At 38.7% G+C, this 20,792-nt stretch overlaps 2 protein-coding genes across 4 annotated transcripts in view; one reads left to right on the top strand and one right to left on the bottom strand.

Annotated features, from left to right (window-relative positions):
• col14a1a (collagen, type XIV, alpha 1a) overlaps positions 1 to 2,189 on the top strand; it is an 81,842-nt gene extending 79,653 nt beyond the window's left edge. For 2 of the 3 annotated variants that reach the window (XM_060870417.1, XM_060870418.1), the window contains exon 48: positions 1,081 to 2,189. In XM_060870417.1, the coding sequence (XP_060726400.1) occupies positions 1,081 to 1,358 (278 nt within the window). In that variant the 3' untranslated portion in view covers positions 1,359 to 2,189. Of the gene's footprint in view, positions 1 to 554 lie in introns of all 3 variants that reach the window. The other variant, XM_060870419.1, reaches the window with a different exon arrangement.
• A 522-nt stretch (positions 2,190 to 2,711) lies between these two features.
• On the bottom strand, positions 2,712 to 20,691 carry mrpl13 (mitochondrial ribosomal protein L13). Its single transcript, XM_060870420.1, has 7 exons — positions 20,580 to 20,691; positions 20,178 to 20,301; positions 16,273 to 16,366; positions 15,990 to 16,050; positions 13,017 to 13,103; positions 12,694 to 12,815; positions 2,712 to 2,833 (listed from the first exon to the last, which is right to left on the bottom strand). Exons 1-7 carry the CDS (start codon positions 20,604 to 20,606, stop codon positions 2,809 to 2,811), a joined length of 540 nt encoding a protein of 179 aa, XP_060726403.1. The 5' UTR covers positions 20,607 to 20,691; the 3' UTR covers positions 2,712 to 2,808.
• Positions 20,692 to 20,792: the final 101 nt, after the last annotated feature.

Raw genomic sequence — 20,792 nt, forward strand, 5'->3', positions numbered from 1 at the left:
AATAAGATGAAATTGAATATGGGAAAAACAATTTACATTATTGTGTGAATCAATTTCATCTCATGGATGAAATCCCTTTTCACGAGTCATCCATTCTAGGTAATGAAAGTTGCATATTATTGACTCACTTAACTGAACATGTTCATCCTTAAAATAAATAATTTCTTATATTCCACAAGCCACCTGTCCAGCTGGTCAACTGAATTGAAAAAAGTTTAAAAGTGACGTCACCCCAGTTGTGGAATCACCTTGCTAATGGATTTTAATTCCACAGTGAAACACTTAAGGAGCTTGGTATTAATTCTCAGTGAAGTAACTGCAATGCTCTAAGTTTCCAGGCTCATGTAAAGAGTATACAATAAATATCTGATTTACTGACAAAGTGTACAGTAAACCTACACTCAGAAAGTTCTGAACCGTGTCAGGAGTCAGACTGCAGCAGAAAGGGAAAGCCTGAGCCGAGTTGGTCATTTTAACGATCATGTGGGTGTCGTACTTACACAGTGTGTTTCTCTCTCCTTTCCTGGACCTTCTCATCTGTCTCCTGACTTTAGGGCAAGGCGAAGTGCAGTATGAGAATGACTACTGAGAGGCATTCTCTGAAACTCTGCTGCCATTTCTCTTTTCCCTTTATCCCTCCATCCCTCCATTCTCTAACTTTGGCAAAAAAGACTGTGCCTAGGGAAAGACTTCTCTACAACCCCCAAGCTTCCATATTATATAATCCCATATTCCCCCACTTCTGAAGATCACCACCACTACACAGCAAAGGTCATGCATGCCTATTCACACAAATCCATCCAGCTTTCTTTGTTGTCCCTTCTCTTTCTCCCCCTCTTTCTCTCACTCTCTCTCTGTCTCTGGACTGGAAAGTTTTTGATAGTCATATCTGATGGCCCTTCGCCAGAAAGCCATAATTTCTCATGCTCGTCTTCTGCTTCCAGTTTTCTCTAACACTGTGACTTTATCTCTCTGCTGCTTTCTTCTGACGCTAACCCAATGGCTACTTTCTTGGTGGTGGTGAATGACATAGACAGAGGAAAAATGGATGACCAACGCAATTCCCCAATCTTCCCATAGTACAACAGTTACCTCCCAGTTCCTACCAAAACTACGGGCCCACCGACACTAATGACGAAGAGCAGGAGGAGGAGGAAGAGGACCCGTACGGTGGATACCGCCGCTACCCACCCCAGTACTACCAGCCCAACTATCCCAACCCTCGTGTTGCCCAACCTGGCACTGCTTCTTCCGGTGCCACGATGAGGGAGCGAGGCACACACCGCTTCTCCCGTAGCCTGAATGAGAAGAGTGGAGCTCAGTCCACAACACAGGAAGATGATAAATCTGCACACTGACAGCCCAGTCCACAAATACACACTTAATATTACGCAAGTGTCCAGTAGGATAGCATTAAGAGAATGGTAATTGGAAAGTGCCTGATGAGGGTGGGTAGTATGGAGGGAGTGCAGTAAACCCATACTGTGCCCACAGACCTTCACTGACTTTTTTTCTTTGTAAAAGTGCATGCAGTCAAACAAAAACACAACAAAGGTCAAACAATGCAGTGGATTTGTATTAGTTGTCCTTTTGGGGAAAAAAAACATTGGATTTGTACAGTTTGTGTAATTGTTTTTATAATAAAAATGGAGATTGAATCGAAACTTCCACGTTTGCTTGTCCACGATTTTAATGTTCCTGTCATGTTATAGTCATTTATTTATGGAAAGATGAATCCTTGGCAGTACCAGACAATATAAAAACAATATTGAACCACACTGGCACTGACACTTAATGACACTTATAAACGCTATACATAATGTCTAGAGAGTGATTGTAAAATCACGTCAATGTGAATTTCCTGTGGATTTGATCGTTAAAGGATAAACGTTATACAGTATGTGGGGATTCATTTGTTGTTTTTTTTGGTTTTTTTTGTTTTAATTTAAGAGCTCAGACTGGAAATCCTTTTCTGTCTTTCTCTGTGTACGTATGTGCTTGTCCTATGGGCCTATTCACTGTGGAATAGTGTTGAATAGTTAGGCCTGTGGTCTACTGTCCTCTCAGAATGAAACAAACTGTGTGCGCTGAACAGGTGCCAGAGGAATGGCTCACTACCAAACTTTTGAAGCGGAAAAGTAACTTATTTTTACTTTGTTTTTGTAACCAATAAAACTGTAATATGACCACGGTGATGTCTTATCTGTTCTGTTACTGTTTTCTTTATAAAAATCTACAGTATAAGGCATTCAGGACGTGCTTGATGACCCTGTTGGCACATGTCCTTCTTTAAAACACACATCAAATAGTGAAAACAATGTAGTTAAACCCTGCAGCGGGACCTCAATAACCATCGTGACAGACTGACAGCAAACAAGGGTGTTTCACTTCCATCACCATCATGTTGTTCTGAGAGTTTAATGCACTTCAAAGGGTAATGTGGCATTACAAGAGCCACACAAACACATGATGTCAATTAGGATTGAACCACATTCGAATCAGACAGACAGCAGGCTACACAAAGCCCTGTTAAAGCCATTTGTGGCCAAAAGCACAGGCCAAAAAAGAAATCGCCATTCTAATACTAACTTGTTATTCTGAGTTAATACGGTTACCAGACGCCTTTCTTTATGGCTTGGCTCGATAAATACACTATATTAAAGTGTTAAATGTGTCTGTCATTGGTAAACAATGTGTAATAAAATCAAGACTTTTTAAAGATACTTTATTTCATATAGACAAGAGTATGAAAAAAATGGAAAACATTTAGTTGTATACTGAATCTGTCCAGTCTGTGGCGTGATGAGGTCACTTCATTCTGTAGTCCTCTGGCCTGCGGAGACAGAAGAAAAGATTGGTTCATTTAAGCAGAGAAAACGTGGAATGACTTATTCACCCTCACGATGGACTCCAGCAGAAGCCTCAATAAATAATGACTGGAAAATAAACGACCTACATTCAATCCAGTAGCCATAACTCTTCTGAATGAAGAAAGAGAAAAAGAAAAAGAAACTTCCTTCTTACTTTGTCGTGCCAGTTATGAATCATGATGTCTCTGGTCACTAGAAGATTTTTATCTTAATCATAATTAACAATACACCATTTGTCACACTTAATTCAGTGTGACAGGAAAAGTATCGGTCTTGAACAGCAAGAGAAGTATGCTTTTAAAACAAGACTGTTTAAATCTATTCAATCATGAACCCAAGCATACTGATCAGCATATGGCAAAAACCTGCCATTGAGCGAGCAGAAAAAAACCTGCTCTTTATTAAAGACGACAGAGCACATTAAAAAAGGACAAGAAACAAGTAATAACAACCACAAGAGCTTCTGGTCATTTGACAGACATGCTACTTTATATCCTGATTTAGTTGCTCATACATACAAATTGGCTGTCAATGAGCCAACACTGTTTACTTTATCAGCATTATAATGAGTCCACAAACAAATATTATGGATATTAATTCATATTCAGACACATGACTGCTTCTGAACAGAGCAGTAATCTTCTTCAGCAGTGAAAACACCACCAAATGCTGCCTATGTGACTTAAGCTATATTTATGCAATGGAAAAGGCAGTATAAGGGGTCACATTCAGAGTAGAAACATTTGCATGTTAAATAATTTATGTCGCTAAGACGAAAGCTGCCTTTGACTGCCGGAGGAAAGTAGAACAGTTATTGTTACATTTAATATAGGAACCCTGGGGGGCTGTAGTCAGGACATATCTAGTAAAAGAATATAAGCATATTATAAGGCCATGTCTCTCTTCTACTCCATATTTTGTAGAGCATGTCTTTGCTGAACAAGTTGATAAAACATTAAACATTCTTGTCAAAACATCAATGCACACATCAGTTCTTTTCAGTTTTTCTGTAAATCCTGAAATGCCAGAAACAGACAGGACACATTTTTGTGGAGAACATAATCATCATACAGTAGCTACATAGTCTATAGTCTAAATAACTGTGTCAAGTATTGTAGGTCTAGTATAAATACCCTGTTCTTGGGTTAAGGCTTGTGGATAGAGCCTGGAGCCAGCTTTAACCGCTAAATGCATCTCATCAGGGACGATTACTAAAATTGCTGAAGATATGCATGTTCCTCTGGCATTTTAAATACACTCCGCAGTTTGAAAACAAAAAACCAACAATTTCATCGAAATCTAACATGTAATATAATATTTGTGTTGTGGCTAGCAAATACATATGTAGGCTTTCATAGTTATAGTGCCTTTCAAGTAAAACAGACTTAATTGGGACTACAGTGTCATGAATCTGAACAATTTAGACCATAATATTGTTGTAGTGAGTCTACCTGTGTACAATTAAAGTTGGTTGAAGAACCTATTTAAATAAACAGCATTGTGAAGAGTGAGGAATGATCAACACTACATGATGAAATTCTGGAAAAGGATCAGTCAGGATATTATTATTAAATAATATTCCAAACCTTGCATTATTGTATACCTTAAAAATTGGAAAGAATGTCGCACAACCATGAATCCGACTAGCAGAAGACATCCCCCAAAAGCCAATGATCATGTAGGGAGGCCATTAGTCAAAGAAGTCAAAGAGCTGGAGAGAAGCACAGGAGGACAGCTAGAGCTGCACACAGCTGGGCTTTATGGAAGATTGGCAAAAGGTTTGTTTGGAGTTTGCCAAAGGGGTCTGTTAGAGACTCAGCACATATGTTGGAAAACTTCTCTCGTCTGATGAGGGCAAAACTTAACTAATTAAAGTGTTATGCTCTGTGAAATCTCACTTCTCATTGAACTGAGAACAGCATCTGTACAGTGAAGCATGTTGGTGAAGCATCATGTTAAGCATTACCTTTGGTCTCTTGTTTGCATCTCTGAATTACAACCTGCTTAACTATTCACTAAAGTTTGGTGGATGTCTTTCTCAGTGGCAGAGCCATGGTTGTTCTAAATTTTTGTATGATTTTTAATAATGCATTTAAGGAAACTCCTAAAGATTTTCAGCATTTGGGGTGTTTTCTTATGAGCAAATCCAAAAAACTGGAAAAGTTGGCACGATTACTCCCTGATCTTCGTTATGCTGGTTCTTTAGAATAGGGGCATTTACAATATATTGAGATGACAATTGCACAGGTGAATTCAATTCAACTAAATTACATGCCGGCATTACTATTCCCCCATTGCTGTGAAACGCCTGTTAATCACAATTTGTAAATCATTTTACAAACTTTATTCACTGCTTTCCTCCTGTTTCAGTATTAGGGCTTATTCTCTATTGCAACATGACATATTATCCCAAACAAGACAGTTTCCATACTGTAATGCTACAAAATACAGTGTTTAAAGGGGTGAAAACTTATGCAAGGCACTGTATGTAGTATATGTAGCTAAATAATCTAAGATTTTGCTCGATCAGTAAGAGAATGCCAGAACATTACAGTCACTCATTTAAGAAAAAGCTTTTACGTGCAGAACATCTACAGCATGCTGTGAGCTGCGTATGTCATTAGCTTGGCCTGCTATTAGAAAAGTGATGCAAATCTGAGAAACTCAATGCGGGAAGGCTCAGCGCTCAATGAGCCGTACGGTAATAGCTTAGGTCTGTGAATCACTTCTGTAAGGATTTATGAAAGTCCACACTCTGAGTGATGAGAAACTCACAACTGCCAAGCATCAGCCAGAAAAGAACAGCAGCCCAAAGTTGAACTTTAAACCTGCACCAGAGTCGCCTTCCATTAAAGGAAATAATGTTTTCTATTTTAAACAAAGGCTCTATGCTTTGTGCTATAGGACAGGGGCTTTCAAACATTAATGACAATCACTTAATCTGTAAAATAAATTCCACGGACCCTTAGTACACTCCACCTACTTCATATCAGGCTCATTATTCAAATGGGTCTAATTACTGATTACAGTTGCACAGCTAAAATTTATGAATAAGAGAAATAAATAACTTTGAAAAAGGTAGGCTGTGATGTGACTATATGTGACTGGATATCTGAGTGTGTGTGTGTGTATGTAAAGTTGTGCTCTGCAGTATGAGGCACATACCACATTAGGATATATGGTGCGATGCCACTAAATCAGTGGGACTCTTCCTAAGAATACACACATTAAACAGTAAAAGCTGACCCTTAAACCTAAAACTGCCACATACTCTCTGCATCTATGCTTGCCAAGTGTAATTACATTAAATTGTCTGAGACCATTCAAATAACAGCACTGCTTTCCCAGAGTTCATGTGTGTGTGTCAGTCCTCAAAACTACACCGCAGGCCTCATTAACAATCTCACACAATGCATATGACATTTTGAGTGACATGACTATAAAAGTGTGGATTCTTTGGTTTCTCCAGGTGCTGCTAAGAATTCTCGGATACATGTGTTTACAGAAAAACCTGGCAATGTGTGTGCGGCTTGACTTTTTCTACGCCGGTGACTTTGTGTGACAGAGGAACTTTAGTTTACCCCGGTATTTGATTTCAGCTTCATTATTCTACTGTTATACCGTAAGCATGGGGAGTCAGGCAGGTTTACTTATGGGCAGGCAAGGTTTACAAGAACAACAGCCAACCTGTGGAGCTCCTGTCATCTTCCTTTCTCCAATTTAATTACAGCAGCAGAGCTGCAGGTCTCATTATCCCATTAAGGTATCACTTACCACTGACGTGTTTTAATTACACGCTCTATGTGCCTCATAGGGCGAGTCTGACTGCAGCAAAATAGCATGATAGAGATGACAAAGCTGCTTGGGTTTAAGGCTTAAGGATTCACACTGAGTTTTAAGGGGCACATGTTTAGTTTAACAGCAGTGAAGTAGCATTATTTGGGTGTAATGGGAGAGGTGGGTCTCACAGGCAAGAAAATGATCTTGACCTTGAAGATGTTGGTATGGGTTGCCCTGTTTTGCATTAATGGCAAGGTAAGTATTAATCCCAGTCATGCCTTAAATCCATTCATTCATTCATTCATTCATTTTCTACCGCTTATCGGAACTACCTCGGGTCACGGGGAGCCTGTCTCAGGCGTCATTGGGCATCAAGGCAGGATACACCCTGGACGGAGTGCCAACCCATCGCAGGGCACACACACACACTCTCATTCACTCACGCAATCACACACTACGGACAATTTTCCAGAGATGCCAATCAACCTACCATGCATGTCTTTGGACCGGGGGAGGAAACCGGAGTACCCGGAGGAAACCCCCGAGGCACGGGGAGAACATGCAAACACCACACACACAAGGCGGAGGCGGGAATCGAACCCCCAACCCTGGAGGTGTGAGGCGAACGTGCTAACCACTAAGCCACCGTGCCCCCGCCTTAAATCCAGTTTAAAATAATTAAAAAAAATAAATAAAAACACTAAATACAAACAAAGCCTTGGGTATAAATAATTATGCAAGTCATTCTCTCTGGAATGATTCCTAATATACGCCCTTCAGTTTCTAAGTATTTTGACAGTTTACTGATCTATAACAACATCTGATCATGTTCATACAGTTAACTTGCAAATAAATCTGCCCCTTAGACCTTTCCACCCTTACTATAATCCAAGGGGGTAAACAGCTATGCAAGTCACATTACATCTCCATGGATGCCTTTGAAAAATGCTATAGGATTTGTAATTTGCAGATATATTTGTAGCCTGATATTATAGTTGCTTTCAGAAGCTTCCAATAACCCACAAGTTCCACAAGACCCTGACTAGGCTGATTAGCCTTAATGCACAACTCTACCAGTATATATACAGGGACTGATGAAAGGATGCATTGAAGCCCAACAAACCCCTAAAGCATTAAGAATGCATCTAATCACTACACAGAACCACTTCAGACGGATATGGGTTTTATTGTAAGTCTCTGATTGCCTATTATTCAAAGGGACACTGTGCTACGACTGTAAATCCTATAATGTCCTGAGGGAATGAATGGGAGAAAACTAGGAATTACAAGCTTTGTTGATGAGGGGACAATCTGTGATAAATATTTAATACAAATTGAAAGATCAGTGTTCCCATTCTACACTGTGTAGGACTATTGACAGGATTAGTGCCTGCATCATCACATCATCAGCTTTTTGGAATGATGCATTTGGCAGCCAAACATGGTAGATCGTTTGGTAAAACTTTATATTGAAGGGCACTCTGGGCCTTCGTAATGTGTTCATAATCACTGGATATATATTTTAGAAAGCAATGCTGGAGGATTTATGTTTGGCTGGTTAAGTGTTTTATGAATTATATCACTTTGTCGATACGTGAACCCTCAATCGTTTGGGAGCAAATGTTTCAGACTTGTATATAGTATATATCTATTTATACACGTATACAACATTCGTTTGAACCTGTATTTTTAAGTTTTTCGTCTTTACTAACAGCACATTTCTAAAGATTTGTATATATGTAGTATCCACGTGACATTTACTAAAATTAACTAAATATATTAACTGAAACTGCTATGAAGCAGCATTTAAATTCAGCTTAATTTGCAAGAATGAAAATATACCAAAAATCTCAATTTCTATACCTAGTATACCTAAAAAAAAAAAAACTCAATTAAAAAAAATAGAGGAAATGATAAAAGCCTCTAAAGGTTAAGGTTTTGATAAATACTTTAACATTTATAAACAAGTGCGTGCAATTCGTTAAATATCGTGTTTCACTGTAACGTTCTTAACTGCTTTAGAATATGGAGTTTTTCTTCTTCTCAAAATATATGGAAGAAGTTTTTATAGTCGAATAAACTGGTTTCCAAATGACACCTCACATTTCAGCTCCATCTGAACCCAACAAAACGTTTTTGATATTTGATTTTTGGCCTACTGATTTTATTAGTAGCATCGTGTGGTGTGTTTTTTATGCAGTGATTACAAATAAACTACTTGAAAAGTTTAAATACAATATGCACAATATACTATTTTTCAGAAATGTGTAAAGAGGATTTGCTTGAAGAACGAAAAGATGATCAAACAGAACAAATCTTATTACTCAAGCATTCAGTATGTTTCTTTCTTTTTTTTTTTTTTTTAAATTGGCCACTTACACCTACAACACACTTACAGGCAGCTCAAATAAGTATTTGTTACACTTAGAATACACTGAAATAGAGAATATAAAGATCTATAGAGAATAACTAAAAGAACAGCAGGGACACGTTTCCCCTCTGGGGTATCTTGCTGAGAAGAATGAGGACAAGGGGAAAATAATTGGATTGTCATGGCTGGGTCACAGGGCTTTGTATTACACTGTCCCCCAATTTTGCATTAAAAGCTCAAACTATTAAAAAAGTGCACGGTAGTGTTTCATCATTCCGGCTCTTGAACATCAAAGTCTGTTTGCGAACCCTATACCAGAGTCTCGCATGCCCTTCAATCTGACGGTCCAATAGTAGAGCAGCAGGAGTGATATTATTTAGCGCAGAGCATCAGAATAAAGAAGCGCTTCAGGTTCTCAGGCTAACTGGCTCTCTCAGGGATCTCTGTTCCGAGTCAATCTTTAGTGTTCACTTTTATTTTCTTAATGAGGCTTTTGCTTCCTGGTCTATATCACAGCAGGCCTTAATTTCCTTCTTTCTTGCTCTGTGTTCATTTAATACGATCACAGCACAGCAGTCCATGTTCCAGTGAGTAGCTTGTGATAATCAAATAATAAAACCGACTCACTGCAATTATCTCTCCCTTTAATTGCAGCAGAGTGATGTCTTTATCACAGGCTTGATGTATTCTTTAAGTTAATCAAGCTTCGGGCAATAATAATAATTATAATAATCATCTGATTGAACGACAAATGAGGATTATAATTCAATGTGAAAGGGACATTTATTTTTTGAAGAGCCTATATAAAAACATTTTCTTTTATCCTTTACATTATAATGAGTCAAAGCAACGATAAGAAAATGTGTAAAATCATTTTTTTTAACGATATCATTGACAAAAAAATCCTCTTGACAAACCATCTAGAGGTCATGCAGAGATCTGGGCCGTGTCCTAAACCTCACACTGTTGCTCAGTTTCAGTAGGAGGCTACCTTATGCTGTATGATGAAGGAGCTTCTGGAATGCTATTTCCACATACATTTTAGCAAGCTAGCATGGGATTTGCTAAAATACACATTTTTCTTGTTAGCTCAAGTGATATTACAGGCTTAAACTGACCCACTCAATTGCATTTTTCTCAAGACATGATTTTTTTTTAATTGGCTAAACGATGAATCAGCATATTTGTAAAAGCTACAAGTTAGAACCTTGTTGAGAAGCCTGTTAGCAAGCTCATGAATATTAATGAACATTAGAGAACTGATTTATGAATCTTATTAACTAGCAGTATATTAAATATACACGTACATACGGTGCTTTGAATAAATATTTGCCCCTTTTGCACTTTTTCCACATCTGTGTTGTGTGATTTTATAACACTGACCTGAAATGAAGTGAAAACGCAATTAGGATTTTAACCATTTGTTTGTACCATTGACTAGAAGTCTAAAGTGCTGTGACAAAACAAATATTGTAATACTGTTAAGTTAATTAGTTATTTGATTAGTTGGCTAAATTATCACCCCAAAAGTCAATACTTGTTAATGCCACCTTAGGCTGCAATGTTTTACAGCTTTGCACATCTGTATCCTAACATTTTTGCCCTTTTTTTTTGGTGAAATCAACGCTTTGGACAGCGACAGTGGTTGAACACCAATTTCTAACTTTTGCCACAGACGCTGAATTTGGATCGAGGTGTGGGTTTTAACTGGACACAGTCAGGTTCTTGGTTTTAAACCACTCCACTGTAGCTTTGGTATTACACTCTATGGTCGTTCAGTTAAACGTTAAGACCCATCTCTTCAGTTTCTACAGAGTTACCCTTGTCCTCTAGGTTGTGTCACAGACTAATGCCCTTCTTAGCCAGTCACGTCTGATGGATGGCCTCCTCGAGGCAGGATTGTGCTTGTGACAGTTTCTTTCCTCAGTTTAATAATAGATTTAATGGTGCTCTTTTGTATGTTTATTATATTCCTTTTTATTTTTTTCCACAAACATTGCTCCAGATTTCTTTTGAACTCTTTGAGCTTCACGATGCTATTTGATTAGATATAGTTGTAAACAATTGGTTGCACTTCCGCTGCATCAGTATTATACAATCCCAATTTCAGTTCCAGGTTATGACAATAAAGAATGTAGAAAAGTTCACGGGGCAAAAAACAGCGAGACACCGTTTTATAGGCGCTAAGGAATAATACCGAAATGTCTGAAAAGAAGATTGTACTTTAAGGTCCAGTAGTTATAATAGTCTAGCTGGAGATGAAGTGAATCATGAGCATTTTGTGAAGTACACACAACGGACAAGATGCAGAGACAAAGAGAGTTTGTGAGCCATTAAACTGCCTTCCTGCAGCTCTGGGAGAATACTCGCTAACACACAACGCTTTTCCATTACAGACCACAGGCTAGAGAGTCTCAGGCTTTAAGCAAGTCCCATTGTTAACACAGTGTAAAGTTTAACCAACCTTGTTGAACAGATAGAGGCTTGCTTGTTGGGGGAAGCGGTACAGGTCTGTGAAATGGGTACATTTCCTGCTTGGACAGTGTGATTTAGTTAAGAGATGAAGTTTAACCAATGGGCTCTGGAATTTGTGCTGCATGAAAACATGGACCTGTGAGACTCTTGTGTCTGAAGCTGGTCTCCGTCTTGCCTTAGATCATTCATATTCATGTCATCAGTCACGGTGTTGTATTCATATGCTGTATTTTTTAGATATAATTTTCCTTTGTTTTGTAGTTATTTCCAGTCAGTCGTAAAAGCATTTCAGTGCATCTCATTCTGTGTATGATTTAAAAGTTGGTCAAGTCCGAATAATGAAGTGACAAGTAATTAAAAAAGAGAAGTTAATGTTCATTCTAACACTTTTTACATGACATTATTCTATTAGCACATCGATAACTAATCTTTTCTATTTGAAATATGTACATAATTTGCTTATTATACAACAAAATTGAACAATTTTTTGTTTTGCAGCCTCATATAATTTAGTCGTGGACTCGTCCTGTTCACTACTTTGTCTTCACTACAACGCTGCTGTGGATATTACAGACTGCTATTCACGGCTGTTGAAATCCTTCCATCATTCATGTGCTAGTATTACTTCACCCCATTTGGAAGTTAACCCTAACTTTGCGCTCATGCATATAACGGGGAAAAAATGGAAGCAGATTTTGGCTTCATCTTCTGAGCCTGTTCATGACACCTCGTAGATCGATTGGCAGACAAAATGCATCTCGCTGTCATTTTAATCAAAGATTTTCTGGACTGAGGCTTTAGGACTAAAATTGATTTATAACCTTAAACATGAGTATCAACTGATCATGAAAAACTGGCATGTCTATATTATTTTGTTAAACAGCTGTGACCTAGTGAATATGCTCCTGTCCTCTACTGGTGACCTCAGAGCAAGAGCGTGACTCATCGCTCATAAATCTTGGAGAAAGCGTACAGCATAGAGAGCTAAGGCACGATCAGCCCGGGCTTTAGAGACAGATTATTCAGTTCTGAAGTTTTATGATCCTCTGATTGCTTTTTTTTTCTCCTATCCTGAAGGCCTCAGCACCTGAGCACCTTAACCCTGTCCTAAATCTCACCACACACTGAGACAAGGACAAAAAAAAAAAAAGGAGATGGAGGAAAATAGAATATAATGAAATATATGGGGCGACTCACGGGGTCCAGAGCTGGGGAAAGGCATCGCGTTCTGCTTGTGTGTACTCGCTGAGTTTGCGTGGAATGACCCGGGGCTGTGGCAGCTCTTCAGTCAGGTTCCTCAAGATGTCATCTGGAAGAACCTGAAAATATGCACACAGCCAGAAATTTGGGTTTAAACAAAAGGGAAAACTTCAATTGAATAAGTACTACAAAAGAAAGATCTAGCGGTTAAAAAAATTAAATTAAATAAATAAATACACTCATTAAGACTGGATTATGACTACTATAGTACACACACACACACACACACACACAAGTATATACACACACACACTTCTCACATCATCAGTGAACAGATGTAGCCGTTGCATCATGGTCCTCCGCTTGAGATTTTTGGGAAGCATCCCGTACACAGCTAGTTTTATGATCTGGTGAGAGAGAGAGAGAGAGAGAGAAGAAGAAGAAGAAGAAGAAGAAGAAAAGATCAAGCTTTATGAAACGGTACAGCAGGATGGACGAGTGGCTAACACACTCGTCTTTCTCTCTAGGGGTGACCTGCAAGCCATCTCCACTCTCTCTGCTGTAACTCACCTTTATGGAAAAAACAACACACACACACACACCGTGCAATAGATCTGCACCCTGAAGGGTCTGCATGAAAAGTTCTTGGCTACTGGTATTAGACAGGAAGGGGAGGGGATTGGAGCGAGGCTGAAAATATAGCTTGTTTATGCCTATAGTAATGCCTTGGTCATAAGCGAGTCCTGCCCCCGCATACAGACCCAGAATGAATCTGCCTGAGTTTTACAGAGAGCACTTCAACATTCACTTCCTCTTCAACTCGTTATAGCAGCAGGACGTGCTTCGAATATTCCATCTTACTGCTGGAGCACTAAAGGAGACACCCATTAAAAAACACTTCCCACAAACAAACAAACACACACAAAAACGTGTCTGCATTCAAACCAGCAGAAGCAACACTATCTCTCTTTCGTCACCGGCCTCTATCACATTAATCAGTGTTTCTCCTTCCCTCAACTGCACTCACTCTCACTCTCGCTCTGCTGGAGAGATGACAGATGGGTTCTGTCTTGGGAATGGGATCACTCCTCAGAGATCTGAGGAAGATGTTGCTTCAGTCTGATTATTATCCACAATTATGCAATGATAGATTACCTTTTGGCATGAATAACTGAGCCCCAGTCAGGCATCTGTCTTACAACTGCCTAGAAATAAGGTGGAATTGTTGAGAGAGAGAAGAGAGAGAAAATACCCTTTTGAACCTTACTGATCTCCTGCAACAAGTATATGTTGGTATTGTAATTTACAACTTTGCATTAAGTGAATTTTGCATAATTTACAATTTTGGGTAACATCATAATGCAAATAAATATGGAGTCCATTTTAGAGCAAACCCTTTAACAGTGTTTTAGTAATAATTCTGAAAGTCTCCATTAAATCTCCATCATCTCAATTATGTTTTCAATAATCATCACAACAGGAACGAAGAAACAACGTGCTTTTATAGTGACACCTCTTGGAAAATGCCTCATGACCGTTCTCTTGCAAGGTGCTGCGATTAACCAGTGACTGCATTTCAGTGTAGCACGACTACAACATGAGGATGAAAATAAAAGCAATGCAATAAGAGGTTCCTTACACTTCTGACACACGTTCAGCGGTTAATTCGGAAGAAGGGGAAAGAAAAAAGAAAAAAAAGCCACACACAGGAAGTATTGTTTTTCTGTATTATTATATAAAATACATTATACAAGTTCCTGATGACTTGTGTACTGTTTTGCACACTGATTGCGTGTTTTATTTAATTGGTTCCCAACTTGGGTGTGATTTCTTTTTACCCTGGTATGAAATTACCACCACCACATTTTCACTTAAATTGTTTAACATGAGCATTTAATCATCATGTTTCTTTAAAGTATGTTTTATTAAATAATAGTTGTAATTAATTTTTTTACACATCTTTGATTTTCTTGTATTCATGACGGCACGGTGGCTCATGGACAGGCCCAGAGTTTTACCTGTTCTCCCCATTTCCCTCTTGGTTTCCTCGGGGTTCAGCGGTTACTTTTGGGCCAGTACTAAAGGTGGACTTTATTGTCTACTCTAAATTTCTTGTACATGTGTACAAGTGTATGAATAGAACAGAAAATCCTGCACTGAATAACTGACATCAAGAGAGAGCAGATTTTTCCAGACTTGGAGGTCAGCACTTGGCCTGGCACGGATGCTACAGTTCTGTAGGTGTGTGACGATCCGGCGCTCAGCTCCTGCGTGTCTGGAGTCTGAATAAAGAAGCACAGCTTGCAGATCGGCCGAGCGGACAGACAGGAACAGCGGTCAAGGTTGAACAGAGGAGATGAGAGGAGATGTTGGAGATGTGAGACTCTGCACAGTAAGATCCAGGATAAGACACGATATCTTAGAGAGAAGCGTTGAATTCAGACGAGGCGTTAGCTTCAAGATAGAATTGGATTATGGGCTGATGAATGTTTTGGATATTTTCAAGCCTGGGCTGAATGATGGATGTTTATGTGAGGAAATGCTGCTGACAGTAAAAAATTATTATTACTGCAAGCTGCTTGTGCTGTTCTGCATTCCAATTCACATTTACAAAGCACCTAGTGGCACACCGTGGTGGCAGGAAGCATAAAGACAGTCCACTGTTTAAAGGTAAAAGCTGCCAGGTGACACGTGCACACACATACACACACAAACATGGCTATTTGTTAAGACTCCAAGTACATGTATATAGAGGAAATGTGATTAAGGGTGAGTTTTTTGTATAGCACAGTGCTGCTTGGAGAAAATTTAGAAAAAAAATGGTTTGGAAAATGTGGAGACATTTTCTGTAACAAGTTCTAAAAAACAACAACAACAACAACTGTCTTTCATTGATACGATTACCATCTGATGCCACAGATCACTGTGTGTGCCTGTAATACATTGCTATAATGGGTATAGGTGTAAAGGTTGATAAACACTGGTTGATAGCAAAGAAGGGAAAATAAAATCCTACTACATATCCTACTACATATTCATAACATGTAAAAATACCTAGGCTCATTTCAAGCAGATAAATAAAGCTCAAGTGAAGTTGATTAAAGGCTGCCTCGAAGGCACTAGCCAATTAAAATAGGAAAAAAATAATCAAGAGGAGCAGGTCAGTGTCAATCTCAGATCTCCAGGGGGGTAAAAGTGTGGAAATCAAGACCACAGTGCCCTCCTCAGGTGTCTGCTGGGAAAAAAAAGGAGGCAACGTCCAAAAGGTTGTAATTTATGAGCGGGCTACTTACAGCCGTCGGGTCTTTCTGGTGCAGCTGGGCTGCTGTGAGCTGCTTGAAGCCACCTGGGTATCTAGAAGAGGAAACAAGAGACTTTGAGCTTTAATGAAGGCCAATATAACTACAAGACACAAGCTAGGGAAATAACTTGGTGCTTTAATTACAGGGTTCTACATATAAGTGCTACCCAGAGGAGCGCTTGATTAAAAAGGAGGGCTACAAAGAGCACATTTGTCTTAGATGTGTGGTTGGTGCGGTGTCCAGAGGTGTATTAGCGGATCACGCTGCTTTTTACCCTGTGTGTGACGAGTAGACCTTCTGTTCCCATTTGTTCCCCGAGAACGCTATGTGTCTGGTGTTCATGACCACCACGTGATCACCAATATCACCTGGGGGGAAAAAAGATCATTATTCACTCAGATTTCGCTCTCTCTCTCTCTCTCTCTCTCTCTCTCTCTCTTTATTCAAGCTGAAAACTCTACAAAAAGACTTAAAGTACAAAAAGAGCTACTATAAACAAGCACTACTTCAGCTCTGCTGTTTTTGCATATTTGTACATTATTAAGTAAACACCAGGGCCTGTATTCATAAAGATTCTAAGAATGATCTGAAAGAGCTGTTAATTTAGCTTAAAATGTTCTAACTAGGAATCTTATCTTACGAGTGATTCAGGACCGATCTCAGAGCAACAACTTTTATCGTGTACAGGAGGCGGGGCTTAACCTGTTTCTAGGTTATCTGTATATTATATATATATATATATATACATATTTATTAGGACACCCCATGAAAGCCTGTGTTGTTGTTTTTTAACATGGTTAAACATATGGGCATTTTATATTTATCTTTTTATCCTTTATTTTAACAATATTGGAAGATTCAAGTAATATAACGAAACAAATAAAACCAAATTAAGGTATTTTTTAAATTATCTGTAAAATGTCATTTAAAAAAAATCTAATTTCTTGTGAGGAAATCACATAAAACGTAAAACTATTAGAACATTGTTACAGAGCATTTTGAAGGAAGCTTGGTGAGATTGTTGATGCTTATGAGTCTGGTAATGGATATAAAAAGACCGAAAACTATTTAAAGGAGAACATTTAAAACAACTGCCAACATGTCCAGGTCAGGCTGTCCAAGCAAATTCACCCCAAGAGCAGACCACAAGATGCTTAAAGAAGTCTCGAAAAACCCTAAAATATCATCACAGTTCCTACAACAATCTCTTGCTACAGTTCATGTTAAACGTATCTACAATCAGAAAGAAACTGCACAATTTTAATTATCATTGGCGGTGTGCAAGGAGGAAACCTTTACTGTCTAAGACAAACATGAGGACAAGACTGAAGTTTGTTAAAGAACACAGAGACAAAGGCCAAGACTTCTGGAATAATGTGCTTTGGACAGATGAGTCTAAAATTGAATTATTTGGACACCATAACAGAGGGCATGTTTGGCTTTACAGCCTTTCAGCAAAAGAACCTCATATTAACTGTGAACATGGAGGTGGAAGTGTTATAGTTAGAGCTTTGCTGCAGCACGACCTGGTCTGGTCATCATCATAGAATCCACTATGAATTCTACATTGTATCAGAAGGTGCTTGAGGAACACGCGAGACCGTCTGTCAAAACACTGAAGCTGAACCGGAACTGGACCTTTAAACATGACAAAAACATACCAGTAAATCCACCAAAGACTCGCTGAAAAGTAAAGAATGGAGAATTCTGGAATGGCCGAGTCAAAGCCCAGATCTAAAGCTTATTGAGATCCTGTGTGGTAATTTAAAACAGACTGCGCTTGTAAGAAACCCATCAAACACACAGCTGAAAGAATCCTGCATTGAAGAGTCGGGGAAACTTTCTTCCAGTCGATGGCAGAAACTGGTAGATGGCTACAAGAAACATCTCAATGAGGTTATTTCAGCCAAAGGGGGAAACACTAGCTATTAAGGCACACGGGGTCCTAACTTTTTACCCAGATCATATGCACATTTTGTTAATTTCTTTTGTTTAATAAAAGAAGTGTGATTTTGTTGTTGTTGTTTACAAGCAATTACATGACTTTCATCTACAGGTACAAAATAAACCAAGATCAGAAACTGGCACGTTGACATTTCTTAATAAAGTGTCTGAGATGTTCTCTAATATGATTGGTCACAAAAATAATCCCCACACAATCTCATCTGTAGCATGTTTTCTCCTCAGCTAAAGAAACACTTAAGCCTATTAAAAGTCCTCCTCTCTACTCCTACGGCTTATTGACCTTAAGAGCTTAAGAGGTTAAGATGCTTTATGAATAACTTTTATCTTTACTAGGATCTTCTCTTTCATTTTAAGGAGATACAACCACATTTCTAAGTATTTTCTAAGAATTACATCCCTTATAAAGGGTTGAAAAGGCAACCAGGAGCTCCATGGCTGTGTATCACCTGACTCAAATATTCATTTTGTGTTCAAATCAGCAGTTTTAGGATGCTCTACTTTTTATTAATTTCAAGCTTCTATTTAATTTTTTTTTTAGCTTTATTTTATTAAACAAAAACAAGAATGGTTACATGAATGTTGTTTCAAAATCCAGACATTTTTATTAATAGCTAAAATGAACATATCTGAGATATTGCTGCACAGTTGTGTAAAAGTAAAAGGCCTTTCCTCAAGAACTATGAGAGGATTTTGTGCTGAACAAGCCACATTTAGTCTCTGCGAGAGTGGAGATTAATCTCGGGTAATTCTGTGAAGGACATTCCTCTTCTCGCTATGTCTATAATCATTTCAAAATACACATCCAATGTCACACCTGCAGCTAGCTAAGAGTCGCAGGCATGCTGATTAATGCTGAGCCTTGATTTAATGATTTATGGGCAGCAACAACTGCAGGAAGAATACAGAAAGGAAATTCGAAAAAAAGAAAGTCGATTTGAAATGCTGTATCTGCATCCACCAAACCAAGCCTTGTGGGTCTTTTACCAAGCATTACTGTAAAATTAGTGGATAGTGTGTTCTTATAAGACACGTGCAGTTAATAGTACATTCATATTTTCTGGAAAAAAAAAAAGCAGAATCAAGAATTCAACAGCGCTGCATGCCATCGTATCTGTTAAAGTTTGATTTACAAAAATAATGTAAATTAATGATAAAGGTTTGCACATTTGCACCTGTACTTTTTTCCCCCCACACAAACATACACACACACAAATACACACACACCGATACACATCACTGCTAAATTAAATTTTAGGGGTTCTTGTGTGTGTGCATCATTAGAATCCATCAGTGTCACAGCAAGGTCTGGAGAATATCTCTCTCACTCATACACACACTCTCTCTCTCACACACACACACACACACACACACACACACACACACACACACACACACACACACACACAAAACGCGTACTACGTTTCTTTCAGGAGTTGCGACTTTGCCCTAAGGAACTAGTTGCCATTGCAACGAGTGACCACTCTTAATCATTTTGTTTAGTATAACACAGTCTCTGGAGGTCAGCTCAGGTTAGTAAGAGTCTCCCGACATACACACACCTGATTACTCTCATCAGCCTATTCATAGCTTCAGTGGTGTGTGCTAGAGCTGAATAAACACAGTAACTGCCTGACTGACGTCAACACATGCGCTATAACACAAAAGAAGTTAAAATTTCAGGTATATCATGACTTTAGCTGTTTTAAGGATGGTATAATGATAGGTTGATATGCAGCAGTTTGGAGCCTTCAGAGCCTTTACTCTACCGCCACCATGTGGCCGCTGCTGTGCTCTGCACTAACACTACTAAGATGACGAGAAAAATCAGGTTATTAAAGGAATGCCAGATGAATCTATTTAAGATCAAAGACTTTTACAAAGATTTGACAAAGAGTCTATATTTTATACACTCACTGACTATTCACTGGGCCTCTTTTTGTGCTCAAAACACAGAATTGTTTAGGAAAAACATCCCTTTAAGGTTCTGCTCCATGTTGTCATGACCTCATCACACAATTTCTGCAGATTTTTCAGGAGCAATTTCATCTCTGGTTCTGTGTATTCCTGCCTTGTGCCCTGTGTTTCCTGACCAACTGTGACCCTGGCCGGATTAGTCTGTACTTCCTTCTCTTAATTCCAACAAGTGATAACAGAAGCTGATAATATAACCTAAGTATCATACAGTGTGTATGTAATGTTGGATGTGTTACTCACTTAGTGCATGGTAAATAGGCTTGTGTTTGCCCTGAAGACGCACTGAGCACATAGCAGCAATTTTTCCTGGAGGCTGCATTCGGGCATCTATCAAGTACCAGGACCTTGCAAACGTCGCCCATTGCTGTGAAGAACATAAACAGCTTTTGGTCAAGTAAATCAAGGGAGCCGTTATAAGATAATGATCACTTTTTTCTTCCAACAAGATGTACTTTTAATAGGTGCAATCATTATAGCTATGATCTTGTATTATAGCATCATATCCTTATGGATAGCAGCAGATAATTACACAGATGATTATGACACATTTCTGTTATATCCCAAACAATCTAAAATAATCTATCACGAGATATGATTGTGTAATACACTATAAAACTGTGTGATGTCTAAAAAGCGCGTTACCTGGGCAGATCTGGAAAAACTAGACATGTTAGCCGGTTACATTAGCTTACGTTATAGACAGACCACATTTGACCCCAGTGTTGTGTTACTGGTGCTTCACTATTTCTCTTCCTGAAACATCACAGATTAGAAAGAACGTTCCTATTATTATATGCAGATTTTTCGTTTGTTGGCGGCTTGATTATTTTAGGTTTATTCATCAGATAACTTCTC

The sequence above is a fragment of the Tachysurus vachellii genome, chromosome 5, assembly GCF_030014155.1.
Source record: "Tachysurus vachellii isolate PV-2020 chromosome 5, HZAU_Pvac_v1, whole genome shotgun sequence".
In the NCBI taxonomy this organism is placed as follows: Eukaryota; Metazoa; Chordata; class Actinopteri; order Siluriformes; family Bagridae; genus Tachysurus; species Tachysurus vachellii.

Coding starts and splice junctions, on each gene's coding strand:
- mrpl13 (XM_060870420.1), bottom strand. CDS start 20,606: ATGTCTAGTTTTTCCAGATCTGCCCAG. Junction 16,367..20,177: donor GCCTATTTACCATGCACTAA/GTGAGTAACACA, acceptor TTTTCCCCCCAG/GTGATATTGGTGATCACGTG. Junction 2,834..12,693: donor TTTCCCCAGCTCTGGACCCC/GTGAGTCGCCCC, acceptor CTGTCTCCGCAG/GCCAGAGGACTACAGAATGA.